Source organism: Gorilla gorilla, chromosome 10, assembly GCF_029281585.2.
Source record: "Gorilla gorilla gorilla isolate KB3781 chromosome 10, NHGRI_mGorGor1-v2.1_pri, whole genome shotgun sequence".
In the NCBI taxonomy this organism is placed as follows: Eukaryota; Metazoa; Chordata; class Mammalia; order Primates; family Hominidae; genus Gorilla; species Gorilla gorilla.
The window spans coordinates 93,367,422-93,393,026 of record NC_073234.2 but is presented as its reverse complement, the minus strand read 5'-3'; the positions used below and the strand labels follow the sequence as shown (position 1 = coordinate 93,393,026).

At 36.9% G+C, this 25,605-nt stretch overlaps 1 protein-coding gene across 6 annotated transcripts in view; it reads right to left on the bottom strand.

Annotated features, from left to right (window-relative positions):
• NAV3 (neuron navigator 3) overlaps positions 1-25,605 on the bottom strand; it is an 890,287-nt gene that overhangs the window by 143,086 nt on the left and 721,596 nt on the right. For all 6 annotated transcript variants that reach the window (XM_055359213.2, XM_063694177.1, XM_063694178.1 and 3 more), the window contains 3 exons: positions 19,897-20,005; positions 18,855-19,238; positions 10,727-10,846 (listed from right to left, as the gene is read on the bottom strand). In XM_055359213.2, the coding sequence (XP_055215188.1) occupies positions 10,727-10,846; positions 18,855-19,238; positions 19,897-20,005 (613 nt within the window). The remainder of the gene's footprint in view (positions 1-10,726; positions 10,847-18,854; positions 19,239-19,896; positions 20,006-25,605) is intronic.

The following is a 25,605-nucleotide window of genomic DNA, read 5'->3' as shown; positions in this document are numbered from 1 at the left end:
ATACCAAATGTGGATGTATATATATACATACACATATACCCACACTAGCATGCACACACAGATATGTGAGGCATCTCCTTCTAGTAAGTCCAAAATTTGATCTTTTTAGAAAATAGATTCATGAATATAGTCATACAACCAGATCAGATAGGATTCTGCTAATTGTTCTGCATATAAATCAGAAATGTGATGAATGCCTTAAATTTAATGGTTTATTGAACTAGCTCTTTAGATATGTAATTTATTCCACATAACAGAAGGACATGCAATCATTAAAAGTCATATTCAAAAATAATATCTAATATTACACAGTATTATTTATTATATAAATACAGTGAAGAAAGCAGGGTACTATACTATATATTTGATGTAACCAAACTATGTAAATAGAAAGGGTAAAGAAGCCTAGGAGGAAATATCTTAATGCAATATTCTTGGTTGTCTTTGGGATGAGAGGATTATAGATTCTTTTTAGATTCTTCTTCACACTTTTGTATACTCTGTGAATTTTCATTAATAAGCCTAGAAAAGTTTTGTAAAAAAAAACGATTTAGTTTAGAAAATAATTTTAATGAAAACACTGTCATTTACAACTTATCCTAAAAAAACATATGGGAGTTCTGGTAAGGCTTTAAAAAAAACCAAGCTTATTGCAAATAACTTTAACTATTTAAAATGCAAATTAAGTCAAGCAAGAAAAAAATATAAATGGAACCCATATGCCTCTAATAAATAAGTCCATGCCACCCACTCTATGCAGCTGGAGTGAGGAAGATGCAGAATTTATCAGCTGCCAGCCAAATGCCTTCAATTTAATGATCCCAAGTTGAAAATCTGAACCCATTAGTTAGCCTATTAAAAAAAAAAAGAATTCATGCCTAGTTCTTGAAGGCGAAATAACAAAGTGTTTCATGTATAGATATGACTTCTTAAATAAAATTAACCATGTAATTAGCTAGGATATCTCTCATCATGAAAAGTAATATCAGGTAATATAAAAGGACCAAAATTCCTTTTTCCCTCATATAAGTGCTCTTTTAGTATGTTTCATTTTATGAGCCAAACATATTTCTCCCTCTTCCATTTTTCTATTTCCTGAGCCTGTTAGAAATAGATATTTCAGTAATAATTAGATTTCAAGATAATGACAGATTTATATATATTACATACATTATATATAAAATATATGTATTATAAATTATATATATGTAATGATATATAATTATATATTATATATAATATATAAAAGAACAAAACACTGCTAAATTGCTTTATTGATATCAGCAAGCTAACTAGCTTTTTAGAAGCTCTCACACATGTGAAATGACTGTTCTGTCACCTGTGTTTTAAGATCTATTGACAATCTGCAATAGAAATAGATACCATTATACATTGAATTAATTTACCAACTTTTTTGAAGCTAGATTTTAAAAAAACTATTTATAGTATAGATATGTTTAGGTCAAAATGGAAAAATTAAATAATTTATGAAGTCAAAATATTTCATCCAGGCATGATAAAAACCTTTATCTAAATTAATAATTTTATGAATAATACTTAAAACATAAGATCTAAATTCAAATTCTGCAATTATTATTTATTAAGAAAGTATCTATGGGTAAGCTACTTGATGTAAGAATTATTTGCCTCAATGGTAGTAATAAAACCTACTTTATAGAGCTATTGAAAAGAAAAAGTAAAATAATGTATTTAAGTAATATGGTATGTTAGTTACACACACTAGGTCCTCAATACTTATGTCTATTATAGCTATTGTTATTATAACAAGTTTGACTACTCTTCCTCCTCTTTGTTCTCCTTTTCCTCCTCATTCCTCCTCTTCTTCCTCCTCTTTTCTCCTCCTTTCCTCCTTTTCTTCTTCCTCTTTTCTTCTTCTCAATAAGTTTACCATCCTCATAAGATTCATTAGTAAATTCTATTATAAGCAGATAAGATAAAAATTATACATTAATAAGAGTCCTGGGAACCATCTCTTGCATTGGGAGAATCATTCTATAATGGTAAAGTTAAAAATTGATCAAGTTTAATGTCAAGGTGAGTCTTATGAAAAAATAGCATTTAGAGCTACAATCTACAACTTGGGCCAGTTGTAGTGTTGAAGCATCTTTTGAATTTCAATGGCAATGGAGGTTTAACAATCCCTATTCTAATGCTCTTCTAATATAAGACTCTTGAATAAAAAGCCCAGGATTGAGCACAGTGATTGGCAGAGAGTAGGTTCTCAACATGTGGATGTGGTATGAATTAATTTCCTAAGGGGCATTATAAAAAAGTACTGGAAGCCTCTGAAGTTATTCACAATGGGCACAGTTAATTTTAAGATTTGAAGAGAAGTCCAGAACCTGTTCATATTCTTGCAATCATGAGCAGAATGGCAAAGGGAATTTGAGAGGGTATCAATAGCAGTTTTTCCACGTCCCTATTATTTTGCATTGGTCTCTCCCTACTTAAAGTAAAGAAATGTGGGCAGAGAAGGCAGGCCATCTGATTATAAAATGAAGTAATTATATTTACTTTGTCTCTTTCCATCTCAGCCTGTTAATCTTTATTGTGTTTGCTTTTAATTACTATGGAGAGCCAGTAAGCTAATGAAGGAAATAGTTAAGACATGGGAATATACTAATTCTGTGATTGTACTGGAACAAATCAACATGGATAAAATGAATGATTAGTTTATACACACTAGTGACAAGCATCATGAACCTGATCCCAGAGATATTTGCTTGGTGGCTTAGGAAAAATCTCTGTTGCCTTTACTTTTCCTAGTTGGAAAAGGCTTGGAAATCATAAAGGTCTCCCACCCTTATAACTGATGCCCCCATGATTTCATGAGAACTGGCATGATGCCCTTTGTCATGGCAATGTAATTTTCTGCACATTGCTAACAATTGCAGACTTAGATATTTAGTGTTAACTATGTATTTAGGTTTGAACTTAGGCCTGCTTCAATATATGATGAGTTACAATGGCAACCTCAGAGTCACATAAAATCATGACAATCTTTAATGCCTTTTGGAAACTGTGATTTCAGCATCTGGATTATAGTTTCACAAATCAAAACAATCCATCAAGTAGTACAATACAAAAATAATTTCTATGACGTATTATGCTTTTATACTTTCAATAAAAGCATGATTATATATGAAAATAATATAAATGTGAAGTTACATTGATTAGTTTATACTTAAAATTAGCAATCACTATATTTAGGAATATAGTTTAGATAACAATGTGACAGACAACCCAAAATATAGCTCGAAAGGTATCTTTGTTACCACAAGTTGTAGAATTTTGTTCATATTCAATATAATATATGGTATCTGGAGCTTTGCCTTTCTCTCCTTTGAGATTCATTTTGCCATCATATTGACTGAATAGCTACCTGGATGAATCATCTACGTAACCTAATTTTGACTTCTATTATCATTCTACTTCAGTAACCCAGGTTATAGCTTGCAATTTGTTCAACCAGTCAGTAAATCTCTACCTCTCAAATGTGAAATTTATTATTATTTTATTTTATTTTGTGGTAAAAACCTTCTAATCAACCTCTTTGATCCCCTTCCTTTCATTAAACATGCTCAGGGACTTCAGGGTAATGTTTTCAGAAGCCTTTATCAAGGTGCCAGCAGATTTGTGTCTGAAGAGGGCCTGATTGCTGGCTCATAGGCAGCTGACTTTTTGATGTAACCTCATATGGCAGAAGTGGCTAAGGGGCACTTGCTAGTGATGTCTTTTCTAAGGACACTAATAGCATTCATGAGAGCTCCACTCCTGTGATCCAATCACTTCCCAAAGACCTTACCTCCAAATATCATCACAAGGGGGACTAGGTTTTAATGTAGGAATTGTGGAAAGGAGATAAATGTTAAATCTACAGCAGTTCTATAATCTTTTCCCAGATTCTTCTATCTTCCTTAAGACTTATCACCTTATTTTGTCTAGAAATTCATTCTCTGTACCAGATCAAATTCCTTTCTCCCCAAAACAAAACAGAGCAAATCAGCAATAATCTTCATCCTGTCCCTTTTGTTGCCTTCTGTCTGATCTTTCTCCTTACCTTCCCTGCAACTTTCCTGAAGATCTCCCTTCATCGTTTCAACCTCCTAACTTCTTCACCTTTTCATAATCTAGCATGCTCCTTCAGTATTTCATTGAAACTAACTTTGATAAAGCCACCGATAAGAAACTGGTTGCCAGTTGTCAAACATCACTTATCCATGGAATTGGATAGTATTGCATATTTCCTCTTCTCTCCATTTCAAAAAATATCAGCTAACCCTGGTTGTCCTTTGATCTTTGTGTTAAAGCTGATTTCTCTGTCTCTCCAATGGTTGTTCTTCCTTTATTCACTCTTTCAATGCTAAGAATTCATTCTCAGGGCTTGTTTTCTCACTGTACATCTGAGATACAAATGTTCCTAGCTTGCACAGTGCAGAGTCACAGAGTGGTTTAAACAAAATTTAATTCATTACTGTCATAATCGGCCTCAGGCAGGCAGGAGGCCAGCTCCACTGAGTGATGCTATAGCTGGGAAGCTGACTTTAGATTTGCGCTGTCTTGCATTAAAATCTCCAAAAAGAGCTCAGATAGTTTTGCCACAGTTACCTCACCTGCTGGGCAGGCTTCTCATGACTGGTGGAATTTTCACTCTGCACAGGTGGTATCATCACCAGCTCTGTCTCGGTAAGAAACTTCAAGGAACTAGGACAGTTACAGGACCATGAGTGCAATCTTCACTCTCTCCTGCTTTATATAACTTGTCTGTGAATTTCTAGATTTTTCTCCCACTGAAAAAGTTTTTTGTCTTTAACTGTATCTATTGATCTTACGTATCTGTTAGGAGAGTTCTAATACTTAAAAACTGGGAAACTTCTCATAAGAGTCCAGACTCTTGGCTTCACTTGAAAAACAAAATCAAATTGTTTGGCAATCCCTGGCTCTCTTTTCCACATTTATGCATTTCCAAAGGCAGCAATTTACAATATAAACATGCATGTATACAATCTAGAGCTTGTATACGAGCTAATTTTGTATACACTTGTATATACGATCTAGATTATATATATGATTATTATACATACTAATACTTTAATCCAGCACATATATAGTGACTGACCTTATATCCCCAAGGACATATCCACCTGGGAGTTACACAGGGTTATGAATTGAATTATGTCTCCACCCCCTAATTTATATGAATTTTTAACCTGCAATGTGACTGTATTTGGAAACAGGACTTTTACAGAGGTAATTCAGGTTAAATTAATACATAAGGGTGGAATCCTAATCTAATAGCACTGGTGCCCTTATAAGAAGAGAGAGGGACACCAAAGACCTCTGTCTATATAGACAGACAGGCAGAGAGACAGACAGACAGACAGACAGACAGACAGACAGACAGACAGACAGACAGACAGATCTCTCCAGGAGCACAGAGGAAAGGCCATGTGAGAATACAGCATGAAACCCACTCTCTGGAAGTCAGGAAGAGTTCTCATCAAAAAACAAATTTGCTGACACCTTGATCATAAACTTCTAGCCTCCAGAACTGTGAAAAACTAAATGTCTATTGTTTAAGCCACTCAGTCTGTGGTATTTAGTTATGACAGCCAAGGATTATCATACACATAGACAAAACCCAAGTTCCTCTAGAAATAGATGGTGTCCCCAGCCCCCTTCCCCACTGCCATTCTTTAGTTAGGTGCTCATCTAGTTTATTTTAGTCACTTTCTAAGCACTCTACCTGTCTTTATCTCATCCCTCTTCAATATTCTTACATTGCTATGAGAGTTCATTTTAAAATACAATGATTATAGCATGTGCTTTTGCCTTGAAATGAAATAAAACTAATTAAACTTAGTAAAATAGCTCCTTATCACCTATAGGTCCAAACACCCTAGTATGGCCCCCGGGTCCTTTGTCTCTCGTCTCCTTGTCCACATTCCCAGTGCACTTCAGAATCCCATTACTGGTTCCTCACACCAAACTCTTCTATGCCTTTATGCTCTCACTCCCCACATTCCTTCTGATTTCTCCCAGGCTGGATGTCAAAAAGTTGTATGCTTTCTTTAAGACCCTGCTTAAATGCTTACTGTGTTTTGAAGTCTTTCCTTTATACTCCCAGGTAGGGGTAACTGTTTCTCTTTGGTGCTTCTAAGGCACATTGTATAGACATCTATTAAGACGGGCCTTTGTTTACATTACTCTCTCTTACCATTAAACTGAGGAACTTTCACCCATACTGTTTTGTTTTATTTTTACCCAAGGTGCTATTATGATGACAGGCACTTAGGAAGTAATCATATATTTGTTTATAAAATATTTGTGATTGTTAGCATAGAAGTTAGAGTAAGAACAATAATAGGAGTTAATAAAGGTCAAAACCACAATCATCCTGCAGTCCCCAAAAACGTACCTTTTAAACATAGCCCAACACAATGTATAAAACCCAGATATTTAACGGCCTGCTATAAATGTATCTGTGAAGTTTCTGGAGAGTCTCCAACATATCTGCAAGGATTATACCCATTCTGCAATCTTTTTTTTAGTCAAGTAAATACAGAAATGGGGTTGGTGTTGGATTGATATGGAAAGTAAATGAACTGCAATATCTTTAAGCAATAAAATATTTAAAATATACTACAGATGGCTGCTGAAAGTCCTCATTTTTCCTTTGGGGCCTTTTTAATGTGCTGGTAAGAGGAATTCAATTGTTCTCTAATGTCCATCACATTTTAACCAGAAGTTGACCAAAGGGAAACTATAGCCTTCACTATAACAATACAAACAATTCAAGTCCATTGCTATCCTAGCTAGCTGGCTGGCTGCCATTGTGCTATGACTCTGCTTTTGCACTTATACAGCTTTTAGAAAGAATAACTAAGAAAAAAAATGCTGTGGATTTTTTTTTTCTTTTGACTTTTAAGCTTTCTTGTCAGTGAATTATTGCAAGCCTTATCATTTACCCATTTACTATAATGAATCAATCACTAATATGTTTCATATTATTTAAAAGACCTTTGGCAAAAGTAGTTGGGAACCACAAAATAGGAAGTAAAAGACCTGAATCCTTGTACTATTGGCTGCATGATTCTGGGTAAATAAATATTTCTGAGTTTCTGCTATTATATTGGCGAAGTGAAGGCATTCAACTAAATCAACGTTTCTTAAAATGCTACAGGAACAAGTTAATTATTATCATAAGAGAAAAAAGGGAGGGAATCAGTGATAAAAATGCTCATGGAGCACTGAATTAAATACAATTAAGCAGATGTTACTTTGAACTTTAAGACTTCTCTGTACCTTTGATACGTTAATATCCATCATTACTCTCTAAGAACAGATATGATATTCAGTTTTTTCAAATGTACACAACCCCAGAAAACTATTTTTGACTTACAATGTCTACTATTGTCTCATGATACAAGAAACACTGGAAAAGTCCAAACTGTATGACATCTGAAAGGTCTTTAAAAAAATGGTATAAAAATTTTTTGATATGTATAATTGTTTTCTTTTTAAACTCACATTTCTATATGTTATAAGCTGATATGGTTATTTCCACAATTTATCTGATATATTTATTGAGTTCCTCCTACAGTATGCTAGCTACTGGTGATAAAAAGATGGATTGGATATTATTCTACATTTAACTGTTTCGTGTTCTATGAGTGAAATAGACATGTAAACATGTAATTACTTATGTGACTGCATAACAGAAAAATCAACGGCATGCTGCAGGAGCAGAGAGAAGATATGCTTTGAAAATAATCTGAAAAATTGCTTTGAAAGACTTTTTGGCCTTTAAAACGTGATTTGCTATGTTGTATGGACATAGTTTTTAGTAGAATAAAATTTCCCCAGTTGACATTTTCTGCAATTGTCTTCTAATTCCTACTATGTCAAATTTAAGGTGCCAGGATTAAAAGGTTAAGACAAATAGACAGGAAACATGTTTTTACATGATCTCAATTACAGTAATTTTTTTTTTTTTTAGTAAACATGAACAAAAAAGTAGTATCTTATATCTGTTCTTGCCTATCCTACTTGAAATGGATAACAGAATTTAGAAAAATTTTTGAAACAATTTTTCATAGAAGGAAGTATTTTAACTGAAAGAGTCATACAACTACAACATTTAAGACCATGTATTTTAAAATGATATACATCCCGAGTCACTTCCTGAATATAAGATTTTAAAAGACCTTCAGACTTATCTGTAATTTTTTTAAAAACCTTCTATCTCTGCTAATAGGAGGATTTATACTATGACCTTATTGCAATTTAATTTATACAAGCAGCTCAAGTTAAAATTATTCTTTTAAAAATGACTTATATAATTCTCAAAAACTGCATCTACCAAGCTGAACCAATTTATTTCAGGTATAACAAGTCATTATTTGATCTAATTTAAAAATTAGTGCCATCAGTGTATTCTAACATATCAATATTCTCATTATCTTGACAGAACACAGCTAATAGGGTAAATAAGAACTATGAAATGTCATTTTTAATGTTTAAATATTTATGCTAGGCATACATGTGTTTGTAGGCCTGGCATCTATTTGTTCAACTTAATATAGTGATGCTTGAACTTAAGAATCACCTTGAGGGCTAGTTAAAGCTCAGATTACCAGGCCTTACCTTGAGATATTCTAATTCAGTAAGTCTTGGATGAAGCTGAGAATCTGTCTTTCTGTGAAGTTTCAATGGCTGCTGCTGCTGCTGCTGGTCCAGGTACCACACTTTAAGAGGCACTGTTTTCACAGGTCCCAATTTATTAGATACCTATCTAGGTCTTTATGTTGTTCTGAGTTCCTCTGCCAGAGCCCAGTCTGGGGCCCTGATGGAGCAAGGAGAGTTGATTATCCCACTGTCCCCAAACCAAAGTCACCTTGTGTTCATTTCTTGGTTCTGCCATCACAACATCCTTTACCAAAAACTAGCAGATATTCCCTCCCATGACGTTTTCTACTTTCAGCTAACAATAATAGAATAATAGGTCATTAGTTTCAAAATGTGGCCCACACTTTGGGATTCTTTCCCTCTTATCACTGTCTTCTATTTTTCACATAACCCATTTTTCTCTTTCATAACATCCTTGTAGTACCTTAGTTCTTTCCAGAACTCATTTACCACTCTATTTAATTAGATGCGATTGCCAGCCTATGTGACTATATTGCCTAATTAATAAATAGCCTATATTCATTAATTTGTTCATTCACTCCACAAACATTTGTTAAAACTCAACACGTAAAGAATATGACAAAAATTCTGCACTCATGGACTTACATTACAGGTGGGGAGATGCTTCACACACACACACATGCTTCACACCCACACCCACACCCACACCCACACACACGAGTATATAGGCTAGGAGAGTAGGATACAGACAGGGTGGGAGCTGAGACTGTTCTAACCACTATGAGTCAGGATATCAACAGCCTGTGGGTAAGGAGAAACTGTAAGACCAACATTAGAATTCCCTGGGTATCTAGCCTTTGGAGTTGACTGTACAAAAATGCACAATGAATTGTATACAGTTCCTATTTCAGAATGTGAGTACATTGCACCTTAACCTTTTGTCTTTCTCATAAATGCTGAATTACACAACCACTCTAGGTATTTAGATATAATAATTCTGAAAATATGCAATCCCTTCCTGCTCAACAAAGTCAAAATTCTGAGTGAAGAGGGAGCAAAATCAGGCCAGAAATGTATATTACAACATTATCTTACCAAAGCAATGTTCTTAAACAGTGATGATTCTGATAAATCAGCAGAGCAATTTCCAGCAAAATAATTAGTTCATCACACACACACAGACACACACACACACACACACACACACATCTTTAAGAAATTTGAGGCAATAAAGAAGCAAAAATAAGCCTAAAGTAAGAGTTTTTCTATGTTTACAACACCTTCAAGAAAAACATCAAGCTTATTATACTAGATGATTTGAAATATATTTTAATCTTTATATCATTAGCTTCCAGGTAAATCTGAGGATATCTGAACTGAATGAAATTTATTAACCAGAGTTTCTTTCTAACAAGGAAAATAAGTCTATGTTTATAATTTTGCTTTCATAGATATTAACATTTGCAACTATGTTACCTGAAATTAAAAAAAAAAATCTCCCCAGCCATACATTTATTTTTGGTATTACAGAGCTAAAATGGCCTTGTAAAGAAAATCATTCTAGTTTTAAAAATATCCCCAAATAAGCCGGGCGCAGAGGCTCATGCCTGTAATCCCAGTACTTTGGGAGGCCGAGGTAGGTGGATCACAAGGTCAAGAGATGGAGACCATCCTGACCAACATGGTAAAACCCCATCTCTACTAAAAATACAAAAATTAGCTGGGCATGGTGGTGCGTGCCTGGAGTCCCAGCTACTCGGGAGGCTGAGGCAGGAGAATCACTTGAACCCGGGAGGCAGAGGTTGCAGTGAGCTGAGATTGCACCATTGCACTCCAGCCTGGTGACAGAGCAAGACTCTGTCTCACACACACACAAAAAACGAAAACAAACGAACAAACAAAAAAAACCCTAAATAATTATTTATCAAAATAAAATAATTATTTATCAAAATAAAAAGTCCTTTGATTTACACTGTTTAATAGGAGTTTTCTCTTATTTCTTATTTATAAAATTACTTCATGCATGCCTCACCATCATATATGCTGATAGCATTACCTGTCTGCATCCACTGTCACATCGTGAACCCCTCTCTGGATGATGTCCCGGGAAGTTGCTGTGTCTGGTATTCGGTTCAGACTTCTAGTATATAGGTTAAGTCCTCCATCTGTCATGTACCTGAAAAGAAATGTCTAATTAATTCACAGAAAACTAAATCAACTCAACTGTACAATTTAACTTAATAAACAAATGGTGTCCACAATTTTCAATAATTACTCAAATATATTCTATTATCTTGTTTTTTATTCTGTATAAACATTCTACTCACCAGGGATAATTAAAATATTTTTTCAAGTTTACTAGGAAATCAATATTTCCTAGTATTTGTATCAATATTTCCTAGTAGTAGTTACTGCGACAAGTAACTAGCCTACCATAGAACCTATTTTTCTCTTTTGTTATTAATATTATGAATAGGCTAGCAGATAATATAACTCTTAAGAAATTAAAAGAAAGAAAATTTCATTTTTGAAATACTGTTTTTGAAGAGGTCATAGGAGTAATGGATCAAAACCTAAACTTCCACCATATCTGCCATCTTCCTTCTATGTTTTTATATTTAATACCTCATATCAGCTGCTGTCACTGCACTGTCACAACTGGCTGTGTCCCCACCCAACTCTCACCCTGAATTGTAATAATCCCCATGTGTCAAGGGAGGGGCCAGATAGAGATAACTGAATAACAGGGGTAGTTTTCCCCATATTGTTCTCGTGGTAGTAAGTCTCACGAGATCTGATGGTTTTATAAATGGGAGTTCCCTTGCACAAGCTCTCTTGCCTGCAGTGTGCCATGTAATACGTCCCTTGATTTTCCACTATGATTGTGAAGCCTCCCCAGCCATGTGAAACTGTGAGTCAATTAAACCTCTTTCCCTTATAAATCACCCAGCCTCAAATATGTCTTTATTAGCAGAGTGAGAACACACTAATAGAGCCATCTTCCTAGAATTCTATGTTTTTATATTTAATATCTCATATCAGCCGCTGTCTGTCACAGTTAATTTGTAATTGCATGCACACACAGAGAATCTAAAGTGATCCTCACCACTCCCTTAAAGAAACTCCAGTTCAGCATCTTCCTTTAGAGTGGCATAGATAACATTTAAAAATGCCCCTTACATTAAATGTGCTAGCTACAAAATCCATGCTGATAACAAATGATTGCTGTGAACCTTTTTTAAATGATTGTTTGGAAAAAAAATCAGGCACCTAGGAGAGAAACCCTTACATGTAGACATGCAGACAGTTTCCTAAGGTCAGTGTGTAAGGATGGTTGAGTGTAGACCAGAGCCAGACCGCTTAGGTTCAACTACAGTGCTGCTACTTACTAGCTGTGTGGGCTCAGGTAAGTCACTTAAACAAGCTATGTTTAAATTGCTTCATCTGTAAAATGGAAACAGCAATGATATGCTCACTTCTTGCAGTGATGGTGAGCTACCAGTGAGTTTATATATATATAACATGCATACAGCATTGTCTAGCACATTGTAAGTAACATATAAATACTGACTATCTTTAAAAATACTAGCTATTTTATGCATTAGAGTTTCTAGAGTCACTAAAATAGCTCATATCTTGAATATGAAATTAGAGGAAGCATTAAGATTAGGAATCTCTGGTGCAAAAGATGGATCTTTTTAACACAGCTCAAGTAACTCTGACCTTCTGCACACTGTTATGCATACTTCAGTCATCACAAAGTTTACTAAATGAGAATTGAGGGAGGATCAAGGCAGAAGCAGGATTAAAGTATATCTATCTCTCACTTCTGTGCCTTATTTTTAATTTTTACTCCACAGAATTCTTAGATTACTGTGTGTTTGGTCATGTGACTTAAAGTAGAATTTTAGGTTATATTCTTGGCCCAACTATTTATTACTGTGACACCTGAAGATAACTTCAATTTCCACTCAATTAAAATATGTAACTTTTATCCCAATTTTCCAGGGTGTTTTTAACTTCATAAATAGAGACTTTTCAAAGAGGTTCATTATGAGTAAGAGGCCTTTCTCTGACTAATTCCTAATTACTGACAGATTCATATCCCCCAGTGTTTAAAGTAAATTCAAAAAGAGGAGAAAGAGATAAGCCTTCGCATGCTTCAAGAAATTTTGAATTCTCAGAATGCTGGTTAACTAACTTTCTGAGTTACACCTAGAGTACATGGAAAAAATGAAACTTTATTCCCATTTAAATGACTTCATGACGTTCTTCGTGGTTACATGGGAAAATCCTAAATTAAACATCTTCATTCATTACTACCTTATTGAGCCTTTTGTTCCTTTAATCTTTAAAACATATTTTTAAACATTTTGAAAAGAGAGTTAAATTTATGATTCAACTTCTTCATGGCTCGTCGCATAAATATTTTTTTTTTTTTTTTTTGAGATAGAGTCTCACTCCGTTACCCAGGCTGGGGTGCAGTGGTGAGATCTCGGCTCACTGCAACCTCTGCTTCCTGGGTTCAAGCAATTCTCCTGCCTCAGCTTACCAAGTAGCTGGGATTACTGGTGTGCACCACCATGCCCAGCTAATTTTTGTATTTTTAGTAGAGATGAGGTTTCACCATGTTTGCCAAGCTGCTCTCGAACTCCTGACTTAAGGTGATCCATCTGCCTCAGCCTCCCAAAGTGCTGGGATTACAGGCATGAGCCACCATACCCGGCCAGCATAAATACTTCTAAGCCCCCTTTTCTTAAAGAAATGACATCAAATTAAACTTTTCCTGGGATATCTCCAGCCCTCTTGTCTTCTCACGTTTTAATTCTAGGCTGAGATTTTGGGGCTGCCTCCTACGTAAGCCAACAAGGGCACACTGCATAAGCTGATGAGCAATAAGTCCAGCACATCCTGGGTATCCTCGCACAATCACCCTTGAGCTAAGACCAGCCTTATCATCTGCTGATCAGATCTTAGCATCTTCCGCACAGTTAAGAGAACTGAGTCATGACTTAAATTTCAGTGTCTTGTACTCTAACATAGGAAAGAACAAATGTATGTGAGTAAACAGGGGAAGTTTCATGTAGGATTTGAGGTATTTTTACTTGTCAACATAAGACATGTAGACCATCAATGCATATTTAAATGGACTCATTTGTGAGACTATCCAAGACTTTTTTGAAAGATGTTAGGGAACAAAAATAGAGGAAACAAGAAGTCTGAATCATGTTTTAAATGAAGCAGAAACAAATAAGAAGGACAAAGTCTATAACAGCATTTTTTAAAAAATTAGTGACCTCAGCAGAGACTAGCCAGATGTCATCAAACCAATTTCCCTCTCCTCCTGGGCACACAGCTGAACCATATAACCTAGTCTCTTTTACAGTCAGATGTGGTCATGCAGCTGTTCTAGACAAATGAATGCAGGCAGAACTCATATGCATGACTTCCAGGCCTGATACATACAAAATCTTCTCACACCCTGGTTCTTCCCCTCTTTTGCCATTTGCCTGTTGAATATCAATGCCTAGGGTAACACCGGAAATCTGGCTGGGTAACAACAGAATTACCATCCATCTTATTCCCTGAATGACTACATGGAGTGCATTCCCCAAGTGAAGATCAGAAACATCAGCGAGGGTTTTATGTGAAGAACAAATTAGCTTCTTTGTGTTAAGTTACTGAGATTTTGAGATTTCTCTGTTTTCGAAATTAATGTTAACTAATATAGTTAACATATTATGCATGTATTCTTGCATATATTGCATGTATTCTTGCAAAATATAAAATGCTCCTGAGTATAATATGCCTGTAACATATATTATTATATGCAGAATTCAGTTGTTAAAAAACATTTGAAACAACTATTTAAGAATACTTCTCTGTGTGTATATATATGTATATATACACATATGTGTGCATATTACAATTAATTTACTGAATAACTGGACTGCTACAAAAATATGAAAACACCATCATGTGAGTCACATGTGGGCACGTACTATGTCTATATTATTCACTACTGAATGCACAGCGCCTGGAATGTTGCTTGACACGTAGGATGAACTCGATAAATATTTTTAATAGACATATACATGTATACATACAGATATACATAATTCAGTTTATGATCCCTGTTCTTTCCATATTCTTTTCCCAGGAGCCTTAATGCCTCCCACAATTCCCGCTCTCTTTTATTGAGATGAAATACAATAGATCTCTATCCTGGACAAACAATCTTCATATCTCACCGTCTCCAGCTCTACATCTCTAACTCTAAATTCATCATCTCTCTCTGCTTTCTCATTAAAAAATCCTCTCTCTCTCGCTCTCTCTCTTTCTCGCTCTGCCGATTTTCTCTAACGGTATAATTTTCCATCTCCTGTGCTTATGATGTAGGTATCTTAATTCTTGTCTGCCTTATGCCCTCATGGGTAGTCCATCTCTGGTTCTATAAACTTTTCCTTTGCAGTGCTTCCCATATCAATTATTTTCCTAATTTTATCCCTACAAATGCCACTACCATATTTCTAATCTTATGAGCTTGAGCCAGAGCTCTTGCACTAGTTCCTGAAATTGAACCCCCGAGTTTCTCCCCTGAATTCACTTTGCATATTTCCCATAAAGTGGCCTTCAAAAGCCATCACCATCCTCATGCCATGTTCTATGACTGTTTAGTAATCTCTAAGATATAGTATTTTACATAGCTTATAATGTAGTTTAAACTTCTTAGCATAATGATGTTAAGGTCTGTCAAAATAATGCCTATCTCTAAAACATTATCTTTAAATATTCATGTTCCATGACTCTCAGTTAAGAGAAAAATCATCAATATCATCTAATCCACTGTCACTTTGATTCTGAAAATTACATTTTATGCAAGTTTACTGAATAATTTGTACCTTCTATGTTTGTACTTTTCTTATATATGTATTTTAAATATATTTCCTTTGTCTATAGCTTTTAAATCAGAAAAAAGAACTAAAATGTTTCTTTTTCTTATTCACTCCTTTCTATTTCACGTGAGGGTTTAGTACTTTCTCCTCATTCTGAACTCTTAGCTCAATTTTTATCTCTATAAGCCTTTTGAAATTCCCAACATATTGCACTGTAGATGTCCCTTGATTTCTTATTCAAACTGCTCCCAAGATATGCTGTCACTCTCCAGATAAACATTCTACATGAGTGTGAGTATATATAGTCAATCATCATTATTCACAAATTCTATATTTGTGAAGTTGCCTACTTGCTAAAATTTATATGTAGCCACAAAATCTAAACTCATAGCACTTTCACAGCCATTCATGGATATGAACAGAACCGTGAAAAAAAATGAGTCTCAGACGTTTCCAGCTAAGGCTAAATAAAGTGATACTCTGCATTCTTGTATCAGCTCTAATATCACAACAAATGTTCTTCTATGGCCTATTTAGTGTCATGTTTTCCACATTTTTTGTGTTTCTATGCTGAGAATTGTGCTGTTTAAAGTGGCCCCCAAACTTGGTGCTGAAGTGTCATATTATGTTCCTAATTGCAAGAAGTCTTCAATGCATCTCACAGAGAAAATATGCACTAGATAAGCTTCATTCCGGCCTTAGTTATAGTGCTGTTGGATGTGAGTTCCATGTGAATGAATCAATAGCATGTATTAAATAAGGTGTCTTTAAAGAGAGATGCACGTAAAGCAAGTTTATGTATTGATCAGTTGACAAAAATATTGTGGCCAAATGCTCACAGGAACCAAAACCCATATCTCTACTAGGGGTAATAGTTCAGTATTCACTAATGCAGTGTTTGTGGTGACTTCATAGAAGAGAAGTACCATAAATAATGATATTGAGTGCACATAGGTATATATACATACATATACATACATAAACACATATACATACATACATACATATATATTTATAGTTTATATATATATATATTTTTAGATGGAGTCTCACTCTGTCACCCAGGCTGGAGTGGTGCAGTGGTGCAATCTCAGCTCACTGCAACTTCTGCCTCCCTGTTTCAGGTGGTTCTCCTGCCTCAGCCTCCCAAGTAGCTGGGAATACAGGTACACGCCACCATGCCTGGCTAACTTTTTTAGTAGAGATGGGATTTTGCCATGTTGGACAGGCTGGTCTTGAACTCCTGACCTCAGGTGATCCATCTGCCTTGGCTTCCCAAAGTGCTGGGATTACAGGCATGAGCCACCGTGCCCAGCCTTGGTATATATATATATATCTTTATATATATTATATGGGTATACTTATGTATATAATTAGCCATATAAATATACTTGAATCGTGATTATAAAATTGAATTCACACATATGTCCACATGTAAGGAGATTGAGAAAAAAAGAGAAGAGGGGATAGAGTGGAAAGAATGGAGAAGAAAGCCCAGCCTTGGTATATATATATATATCTTTATATATATTATATGGGTATACTTATGTATATAATTAGCCATATAAATATACTTGAATCGTGATTATAAAATTGAATTCACACATATGTCCACATGTAAGGAGATTGAGAAAAAAAGAGAAGAGGGGATAGAGTGGAAAGAATGGAGAAGAAAGAAGAGACAGATGGGAGAAAGAGTGTGCCTTAGACACTCTTGCTTTGCCATTATGTTTTCTGAACTGGGCATTGCCTCCTAGGCTATGTTAAATACATACAAAAATGATAATTATAACTAACAACAACCAAAAATTGGTATGGTTATTAATGATAATAAATGTAATAGTGATGATAAAGAGGAAGATGATAAATTTATTGAGTGCTTGTATCATGCCAAGCATTGTGCAAACTAAAATTTGTGGATGATCCTAACAACTTCATGAAGATGGTACAATTTTATCCTTATTCTAGATGACAAAAACTAATTTGGATACGTTAGGTTCCTAAGGGGTCCACAGATAGTGAATGGGAGAGATTCAAACTAGGCACTCTGAATCCAGTGGCAACTGAACAACAACCTATCTTAATTAATCATAATTAGTCTCTATAATTCTAAATTTTTAGAAAGTCAGGTAGGGTGGATACCAGGAATGGACTAGTAGGTATTAGGATATCAGAGCAAAGCTATAAATCTAATCAAAAGCTATTTTGTACTCTTTTTTAGGTCGTGTCACCATTCAAACATAAGCTTTTCATGAATGAAGTCAGGAAGGGTCACTTATATAGAATTATTTCCTACATGGGTCCTCTCAGATGCATAAAGACAAACAGTAAGTCAAAATCCAGACTCACACAAAGTTTATAGACAAAGTTAATTGGGAAGCTTTTCCACATATTACTGAGCCTGTGTTTGAAGTCAGACATAGCTGAGTTCTAATGCAGGTCTGCCGTTTCCCTAGCGTTAGTTCCCAGCCGGGGTCAATTAGACTCAGTTCCCTTATCCATAGAACATGTATGAAAACATCTACCTCATAAACATTGCTGGTGGTGGGAAGGAAAAGTAAAACAATATCTTCAAAGCACTTAACAAGAGCATAGTACATAACAGGAAATGCTAAAAATGGCAATTACAATTATTAATAGAATATCCTATTGCCTCCCTTTGGGCCTATTCTCTGATTATGCCAAATATCCCAGATTGTTAATATACTCTAAGAGTTTTACAATCACAACATGTTTTGGAATGTAATAGGACACAGAAGAAAAACAGGGTCTGAGATGTATTGAAATCTGATACCATCAAAAGAAAATGAATAGAGTGAAACTTTCAACTCCAAAGTGATTTTTCCCTAAAGTTAAATTGGAGATGCATAATTGAAGACAGTAAGAAAATATTTGTTTCTCAAAGCAGTTACAGGCAGCTTCTAACAAGCTAAAAAAGAAAAAAAAATCAAGCAAATCAGCAAAACTCCTCCTGTCTCCTTCCCACGTCCTTAACTACAAAATCTGTTACTTAAGAAGCATGTGAAAATCACTCTGAAAAACAGAAGCCACATGTGTTTCTCTCAACAACAGAAAAACTTAGTGGCTTATAATGAATTTATAGAAATCTTGGATTCTTTACTCTCCATGAATGAGCAGAGGAAGGGCCCTTCAACACTGAATAACCTCAGATATCTCATATGTTCTCATGACTTTCTGGGCAAACTTACACATTTGTTTATAGTGAATGCATTCTAGTAGACCATCTCCCCTCTTCACACAATGCTGATGGAGAACAGGGTCACTTACCCACTGTTGATGTCATCAGTCCTGAGACTTTTCCCAAGGATATCACCATCACTCATATATCCACCCACATCGACTTCAGAAGACATGTCCAGGTCACTGCTTGCTTTCTCACTCATGTCAATCTGTGACATGTTTCCCAGCCTAGAGACAGCAGCTCGACGGAGAGGCGTGGTATACATGAACCTCGAGGGGTCTGTGTGGATGAATCGACTGGTACCGCTGCGAGGATAGCCAGCACCTAGGGAGGGAGCATCTCCCGCCTGAAGTCGCGGACATGCCTGGCCCAACCTCCAGGTCATGGGGGTGGGTCGACTTGTCAAGTTGGGTATGGTCCTTCCATTCACTTCTGTTGTCACAGTGCTGTCAAATGTTGTCTCCAGGGTGCTGTCAAATAAAATGGAGAAATAACTATACTCTGGTTCACTTAGGGCCATAACCTAGAATGCATGAAGACAGAAAAGGCTGGAGTTGAGGGTCATCTCTTATAAACACGTCATCTTCCTGAAAGCTAAACTCTATATTCATTTTGAGGTCAAACTGTGGAAAGGGGCATACATTTTATAGCTTTTTGTTTGTTTTCAAAAGAAAGGCCATCAGTACACCTTGGGTAAAACAACATATTGTTTTACATTTTCAACAAATCCTTAACTCACTGTAACCTTCCCAGACCTATTCTGAAAGTTAACTACAATTATGTTTGAATGTCTCCCTACCACCCTGCCCAGATGCATTTCAAGTGCAACTTGTGCCACTGTTTTCTAGGACAGGTATTACAAATCCACTTAACAGTGATGGTGGTAGTTGCAGTACTGGAAATTATACTGAAAAAGACATAGATAGCAGATAGAGATAGAGATAAAAGATAAATAGGGATATACTGTGAATTCTCAGTTTAAGGATAATTACCAATCAATTTGATATAAAACAAGGGAGAAAATAGTAAGGGGAAACTGAAATCCCATCTTTGTCATTATAAGAAAAGTTAAATGTTTGTAATTATTTTTTCTTTATTGGCTCAAATATATGCAAAATTGAAAAAAACCTGTGGCTTATCTGAGTCCCACGAAGACTGGACATAGTCTCTTCTAAATTCTGCCTCAAGTCTGCTATGTTTTTAACTGTTCTCATTCTTCTTGTTTCAGGGTCTTCACCTAGGAAAGCAACATGATAAATTTGCTATTCATGACATTTACTATCCTCAAAATAATTGTATACCTAGATAACTAAGTCACCTCTTCTTAAAAGTAAAAGGATATGTAATACATTTCAAATAACTATTATTATCTACAAATTATAATTCTTTCTACAAATAAAATGTGAATAGAGACAAACATAGTATCACAAGTAATACTTTTAAGTGGTGATAACACTATAATATTTTGTAGGTTTGACCTTAAAATAAAAAATCACTTGGAAATATGCTGTTTACTAATCCATGTTGCTGGGATTAATTAAAAATCTATGATTATGACCTGAGAAAGATGGCTGAATAGGAACAGCTCCAGTCTGCTGCTCCCAGTGAGATCAACACAGAAGGCAGGTGATTTCTGCATTTCCAACTGAGGTACCAGGCTCATCTCACAGTGACTGATTAGACAGTGGGTGCAGCCCACAGAGGGTGAGCAGAAGCAGGGTGGGGTGTTGCCTCACCTGGGAAGTGCAAAGGGTTGGGGAACTCCCTCCCCTAGCCAAGGGAAGTTGTGAGGGACTGTGCCTTGAAGGACAGAGCTATCCAGCCCAGATACTATGCTTTTCCCACAGTCTTCACAACCTGCACACCAGGAGATTCCATTGGGTGTCCACACCACCAAGGGCCTGAGTTTCAAGCACAAAACTGGGCAGCCGTTTGGACAGACACCAAGCTAGCTGCAGGAGTTTTTTTTTCATACCCCAGTAGCACCTGGAATGCCAGTGAGACAGAACCATCCACTCACCTGGAAAGGGGGCTGAAGCCAGGGAGCTAAGTGGTCCAGCTCAGTGGATCCCACCCCCATGGAGCCCAGCAAGCTAAGATGCACTGGCTTGAAATTCTCATTGCCAGCACAGCAGTCTGAAGGACACCTGGGACCCTGGAGCTTGGTGGGGGGAGGGGCAACTGCCATAACTGAGGCTTGAGTAGGTGCTTTTCCCCTCACAATGTAAACAAACCCGCTGGGAATTTTGGACCGGGCAGAGCCCACTGCAGCTTGGCAAAGCTGCTGTAGCCAGACTGCCTCTCTAGATTCCTCCTCTCTGGGCGGGGCATATCTGAAAGAAAGGTAGCATCCCCAGTCAGGGGCTTACAGATAAAACTCTCATCTCCCTGGGACAGAGCACCTGGGGGAAGGGGCGGCTGTGGGCGCAGGCTCAGCAGACTAAAACATTCTTGCCTGCCAGCTCTGAAGAGAGCAGCGGATCTCCCAGCACAGTGTTCTAGCTCCGCTAAGGGACAGACAGCCTCCTCAAGTGGGTCCCTGACCCCCGTGCCTCCTGACGAGGAGACACCTCCCAGCAGGTGTTGATAGACTCCTCATACAGGAGAGCTCTAGCAGGCATCTGGCAAGTGCCCCTCTGGGATGAAGCTTCCAGAGGAAGGAAGAGGCAGCAATCTTTGCTGTTCTGCAGCCTTTGCTGGTAACACCCAGGAAAACAGGATCTGGAGTGAACCTCCAGCAAACTCCAGAAGACCTGCAGCAGAGGGGCCTGACTGTTAGAAGGAAAACTAACAAACAGAAAGGAATAGCATCAATGTCCACAAAAAAGACATTCACACAAAAACCCCGTTTGAAGGTCACAAACATCAGAGACCAAAGGTAGGTAAGTCCACAAAGATGAGAAAAAAAACAGTGCAAAAAGGCTGAAAATTCCAAAAACAAGAATGCCTCTTCTCCTCCAAAGGATCACAACTCTTCACCAGCAAGGGAACAGAACTGGACAGAGTATGGGTCTGACGAATTTACAGAAGTAGACTTTAGAAGGTGGGTAATAACAAACTCCTCCAAGCTAAAGGAGAATGTTCTAACCCAATGAAAGGAAGCTAAGAACCTTGAAAAAAGGTTAGAGGAATTATTAACTAGAATAACCAGTTTAGTAGAGAAGAACACAAATGACCTGATGGAGCTGAAAAACATACCACGAAATCTTCATGAAGCATACATAAGTAGAAATAGCTAAATAGATCGAGGGGAAGAAAGGATATCCGAGATTGAAGATGAACTTACTGAAATAAAGCATAAAGACAAGATTAGAGAAAAAAGAATGAAAAGGAACAAACAAAGCCTCCAAGAAATATGGGACTATGTGAAAAGACCAAACCTAGGTTTGATTGGTATACCTGAAAGTGACAGAAAGAATGGAACCAAGTTGGAAAACACTCTTCAGGATATTATCCAGGAGAACTTGCCCAGCCTAGCAAGACAGGCCAACATTCAAATTCAGGAAATACAGGGAACAACACAAAGATACTCTTTGAGAAGAGCAACCCCAAGACACGTAATTGTCAGATTCATCAAAGTTGAAATGCAGGAAAAAATGTTAAGGGCAGCCAGAGAGAAAGGCTGATTACCCACAAAGGTAAGCCCATCAGACTAACAGTGGATCTCTCTGCAGAAATCCTAAAAGCCAGAGGGAGTGACGGCCAATATTCAACGTTCATTTTTTTGTTTTGTTTTGTTTTGTTTTGTTTGAGACAGAGTCTTGCTCTGTCACCCAGGCTGGAGTGCAGTGGCACAATCTTGGCTCACTGCAAGCTCCGCCTCCCGGGTTCACACCATTCTCCTGCCTCAGCCTCCTGAGTAGCTGGGACTACAGGTGCCCGTCGCCAGGCCCGGCTAATTTTTTGTATTTTTAGTAGAGATGGGGTTTCACCGTGTTAGCCAGGACGGTCTCAATCTCCTGACCTCATGATCCGCCTGCCTCGGCCTCTCAAAGTGCTGGGATTACAAGCGTGAGCCACCGCACCCGGCCTCAACATTCTTAAAGCAGAGAATTTTCAACCCAGAATTTCATATCCAGCCAAACTAAGCTTCATAAGCTTCATGTGCAAAGACTCACATAGGCTCAAAATAAAGGGATGGAGGAATATTTACCAAGCAAATGGAAAGCAAATAAAAGCAGGGGTTACAATTCTAGACTCTGATAAAACAGACTTTAAACCAACAAATATAAAAAAAAGACAAAGAAGGACATTGCATAATGGTAAAGGGATCAATGCAACAAGAAAAGCTAACTATCCTAAATATATATGCACCCAAAACAATAGCACCCAGATTCATAAAGCAAGTTCTTAGAGACCTACAAAGAGACTTGGACTCCCACACAATAATAGTGGGAGACTTTAACACCCCACTGTCAGTATGAGACAGATCAATGAGACAGAAAATTAACAAAGATATTCAGGACTTGAACTCAACTCTGGACCAAGCAGACCTAATAGACATCTACAGAACTCTCCACCCCAAATAAACAGAATATACGTTCTTCTCAGAACCACATCACACTTATTCTAAAACTGATCACATAATTGGAAGTAAAACACTCTTCAGCAAATGCAAAAGAATGGAAATCCTAACAAATAGTCTCTCAGACCACAGTGCAATCAAATTAGAACTTAGGGTTAAGAAACTGACTTAAAACTGCACAACTACATAGAAACTGAACAACCTGCTCCTGAATGACCACTGGGTAAATAACGAAATTAAGGCAGAAATCAATAAGTTATTTGAAACCAATGAGAATAAAGAAACTACATACCAGAATGTCTGGGACACAGCTAAAGCTGTGTTCAGAGGGAAATTCATAGCACTAAATGCCCACAGGAGAAAGCAGGAAATATCTAAAGATCAACACCCTAACATCACAATTAAAAGAACTAGAGAAGCAAGAGCAAACAAATTCAAAAGCTAGCAGAAGGCAAGAAATAACTAAGATCAGAGCAGAACTGAAGGAGATAGAGACATGAAAAACCCTTCAAAAAATCAATAAATCCATAGCTGGTTTTTGAAAAGATTAACAAAATAGATAGACTGCTAGCCAGACCAATAAAGAAGAAAATAGAGAAGAATCAAATAGATGTAATAAAAAATGATAAAGGGGATATCACCACTGATCCCACAGAAATACAAACTACCGTCAAAAAATACTATAAACACTACTATGCAAATAAACTAGAAAATCTAGGAGAAATGGATAAATTCCTGGACACGTACACCCTCCCAAGACTAAACCAGGAAGAAGTCGAATCCCTGAATAGACCAATAACAAGTTCTGAAATTGAGGCAGTAATTAATAGCCTACCAACCAAAAAAATGCCCAGGACCAGACGGATTCACAGTCGAATTCTAACAGAGCTACAAAGAGGAGCTGGTACCACTCCTTCTGAGACTATTCCAATCAATAGAAAAAGAGGGACACCTCCCTAACTCATTTTATGAGGCCAGCATCATCCTGATACCAAAACCTGGCAAAGACACAACAGAAAAAGAAAATTCCAGGCCAATACCCCTGATGAACATCGATGCAAAAATCAACAATCACATACTGGCAAACTGAATCCAGCAGAACATCAAAAAGCTTATCCACTGGCCAGGTGCGGTGGCTCATGCCTGTAATCCCAGCACTTTGGGAGGCTGAGGTGGGTGGATCACGAGGTCAGGAGTTCAAGACAATCCTGGCCAACATGGTGAAACCCCATCTCTACTAAAAATACAAAATTAGCTGGGTATGGTGGCACACACCTGTAGCCCCAGCTACTCGGGAGGCTGAGGCAGGAGAATCGCTTGTACTTAGGAGGTGGAGGTTGCAGTGAGCCGAGACTGTGCCACTGCACTCCAGCCGGTGTGATGGAGCAAGACTCTGCCTCAACAAAAAAAAAAGCTTATCCACCACGATCAAGTTGGATTCATTGCTGGGATGCAAGGCTGGTTCAACGTATGCAAATCAATAAACGTAATCCATCACATAAAGAGAACCAATTGCAAAAACCACATGATTATCTCAATAGATGCAGAAAAGGCCTTCGATAAAATTCAACACCCTTTCATGCTAAGAACTCTCAATTACTAGATATTGATGGAATGTATCTCAAAATCATAAGGGCTATTTATGACAGACACACAGCCAATATCATACTAAATGGGCAAAAGCTGGAAGCATTCCCTTCGAAAATCTGCACAAGACAAGGATGCCCTCCATCACCACTCCTATTCAACATAGTATTGGAAGTTTTGGCAAGGGTAATCAGGCAAGAGAAAGAAATAAAGTGCATTCAGATAGGAAGAGAGGAAGTCAAATTGTCTCTGTTTGCAGATGACATGATTTTATATTTAGAAAACCCCATCTTCTCAGCCAAAAACTCCTTAAGCTGATAAGCGAATTTAGCAACGTCTCAGGATACAAAATCAACATGCGAAAATCACAAGCATTCCTATACACCAATAACAGACAAACAGAGAGCCAAATCATGAATAAACTCCCATTCACAATTGCTACAAAGAGAATAAAATGCTTAGGAATACAACTTAAAGGTATGTGAAGGACCTCTTCAAAAAGAACTACAAACCACTGCTCCAGGAAATAAGAGAGGACACAAACAAACGAAAAAACATTCCATGCTCATGGATAGGAAGAATCAATATCATGAAAATGGTCATACTGTCCAAAGTAATTTAGAGATTCAATGCTATCCCCATAAAGCTACCATTGACTTTATTCATAGAGTTAGAAAAAACTACTTTAAATTTCATATGGAACCAAAAAAGAGCCCGTATAGCCA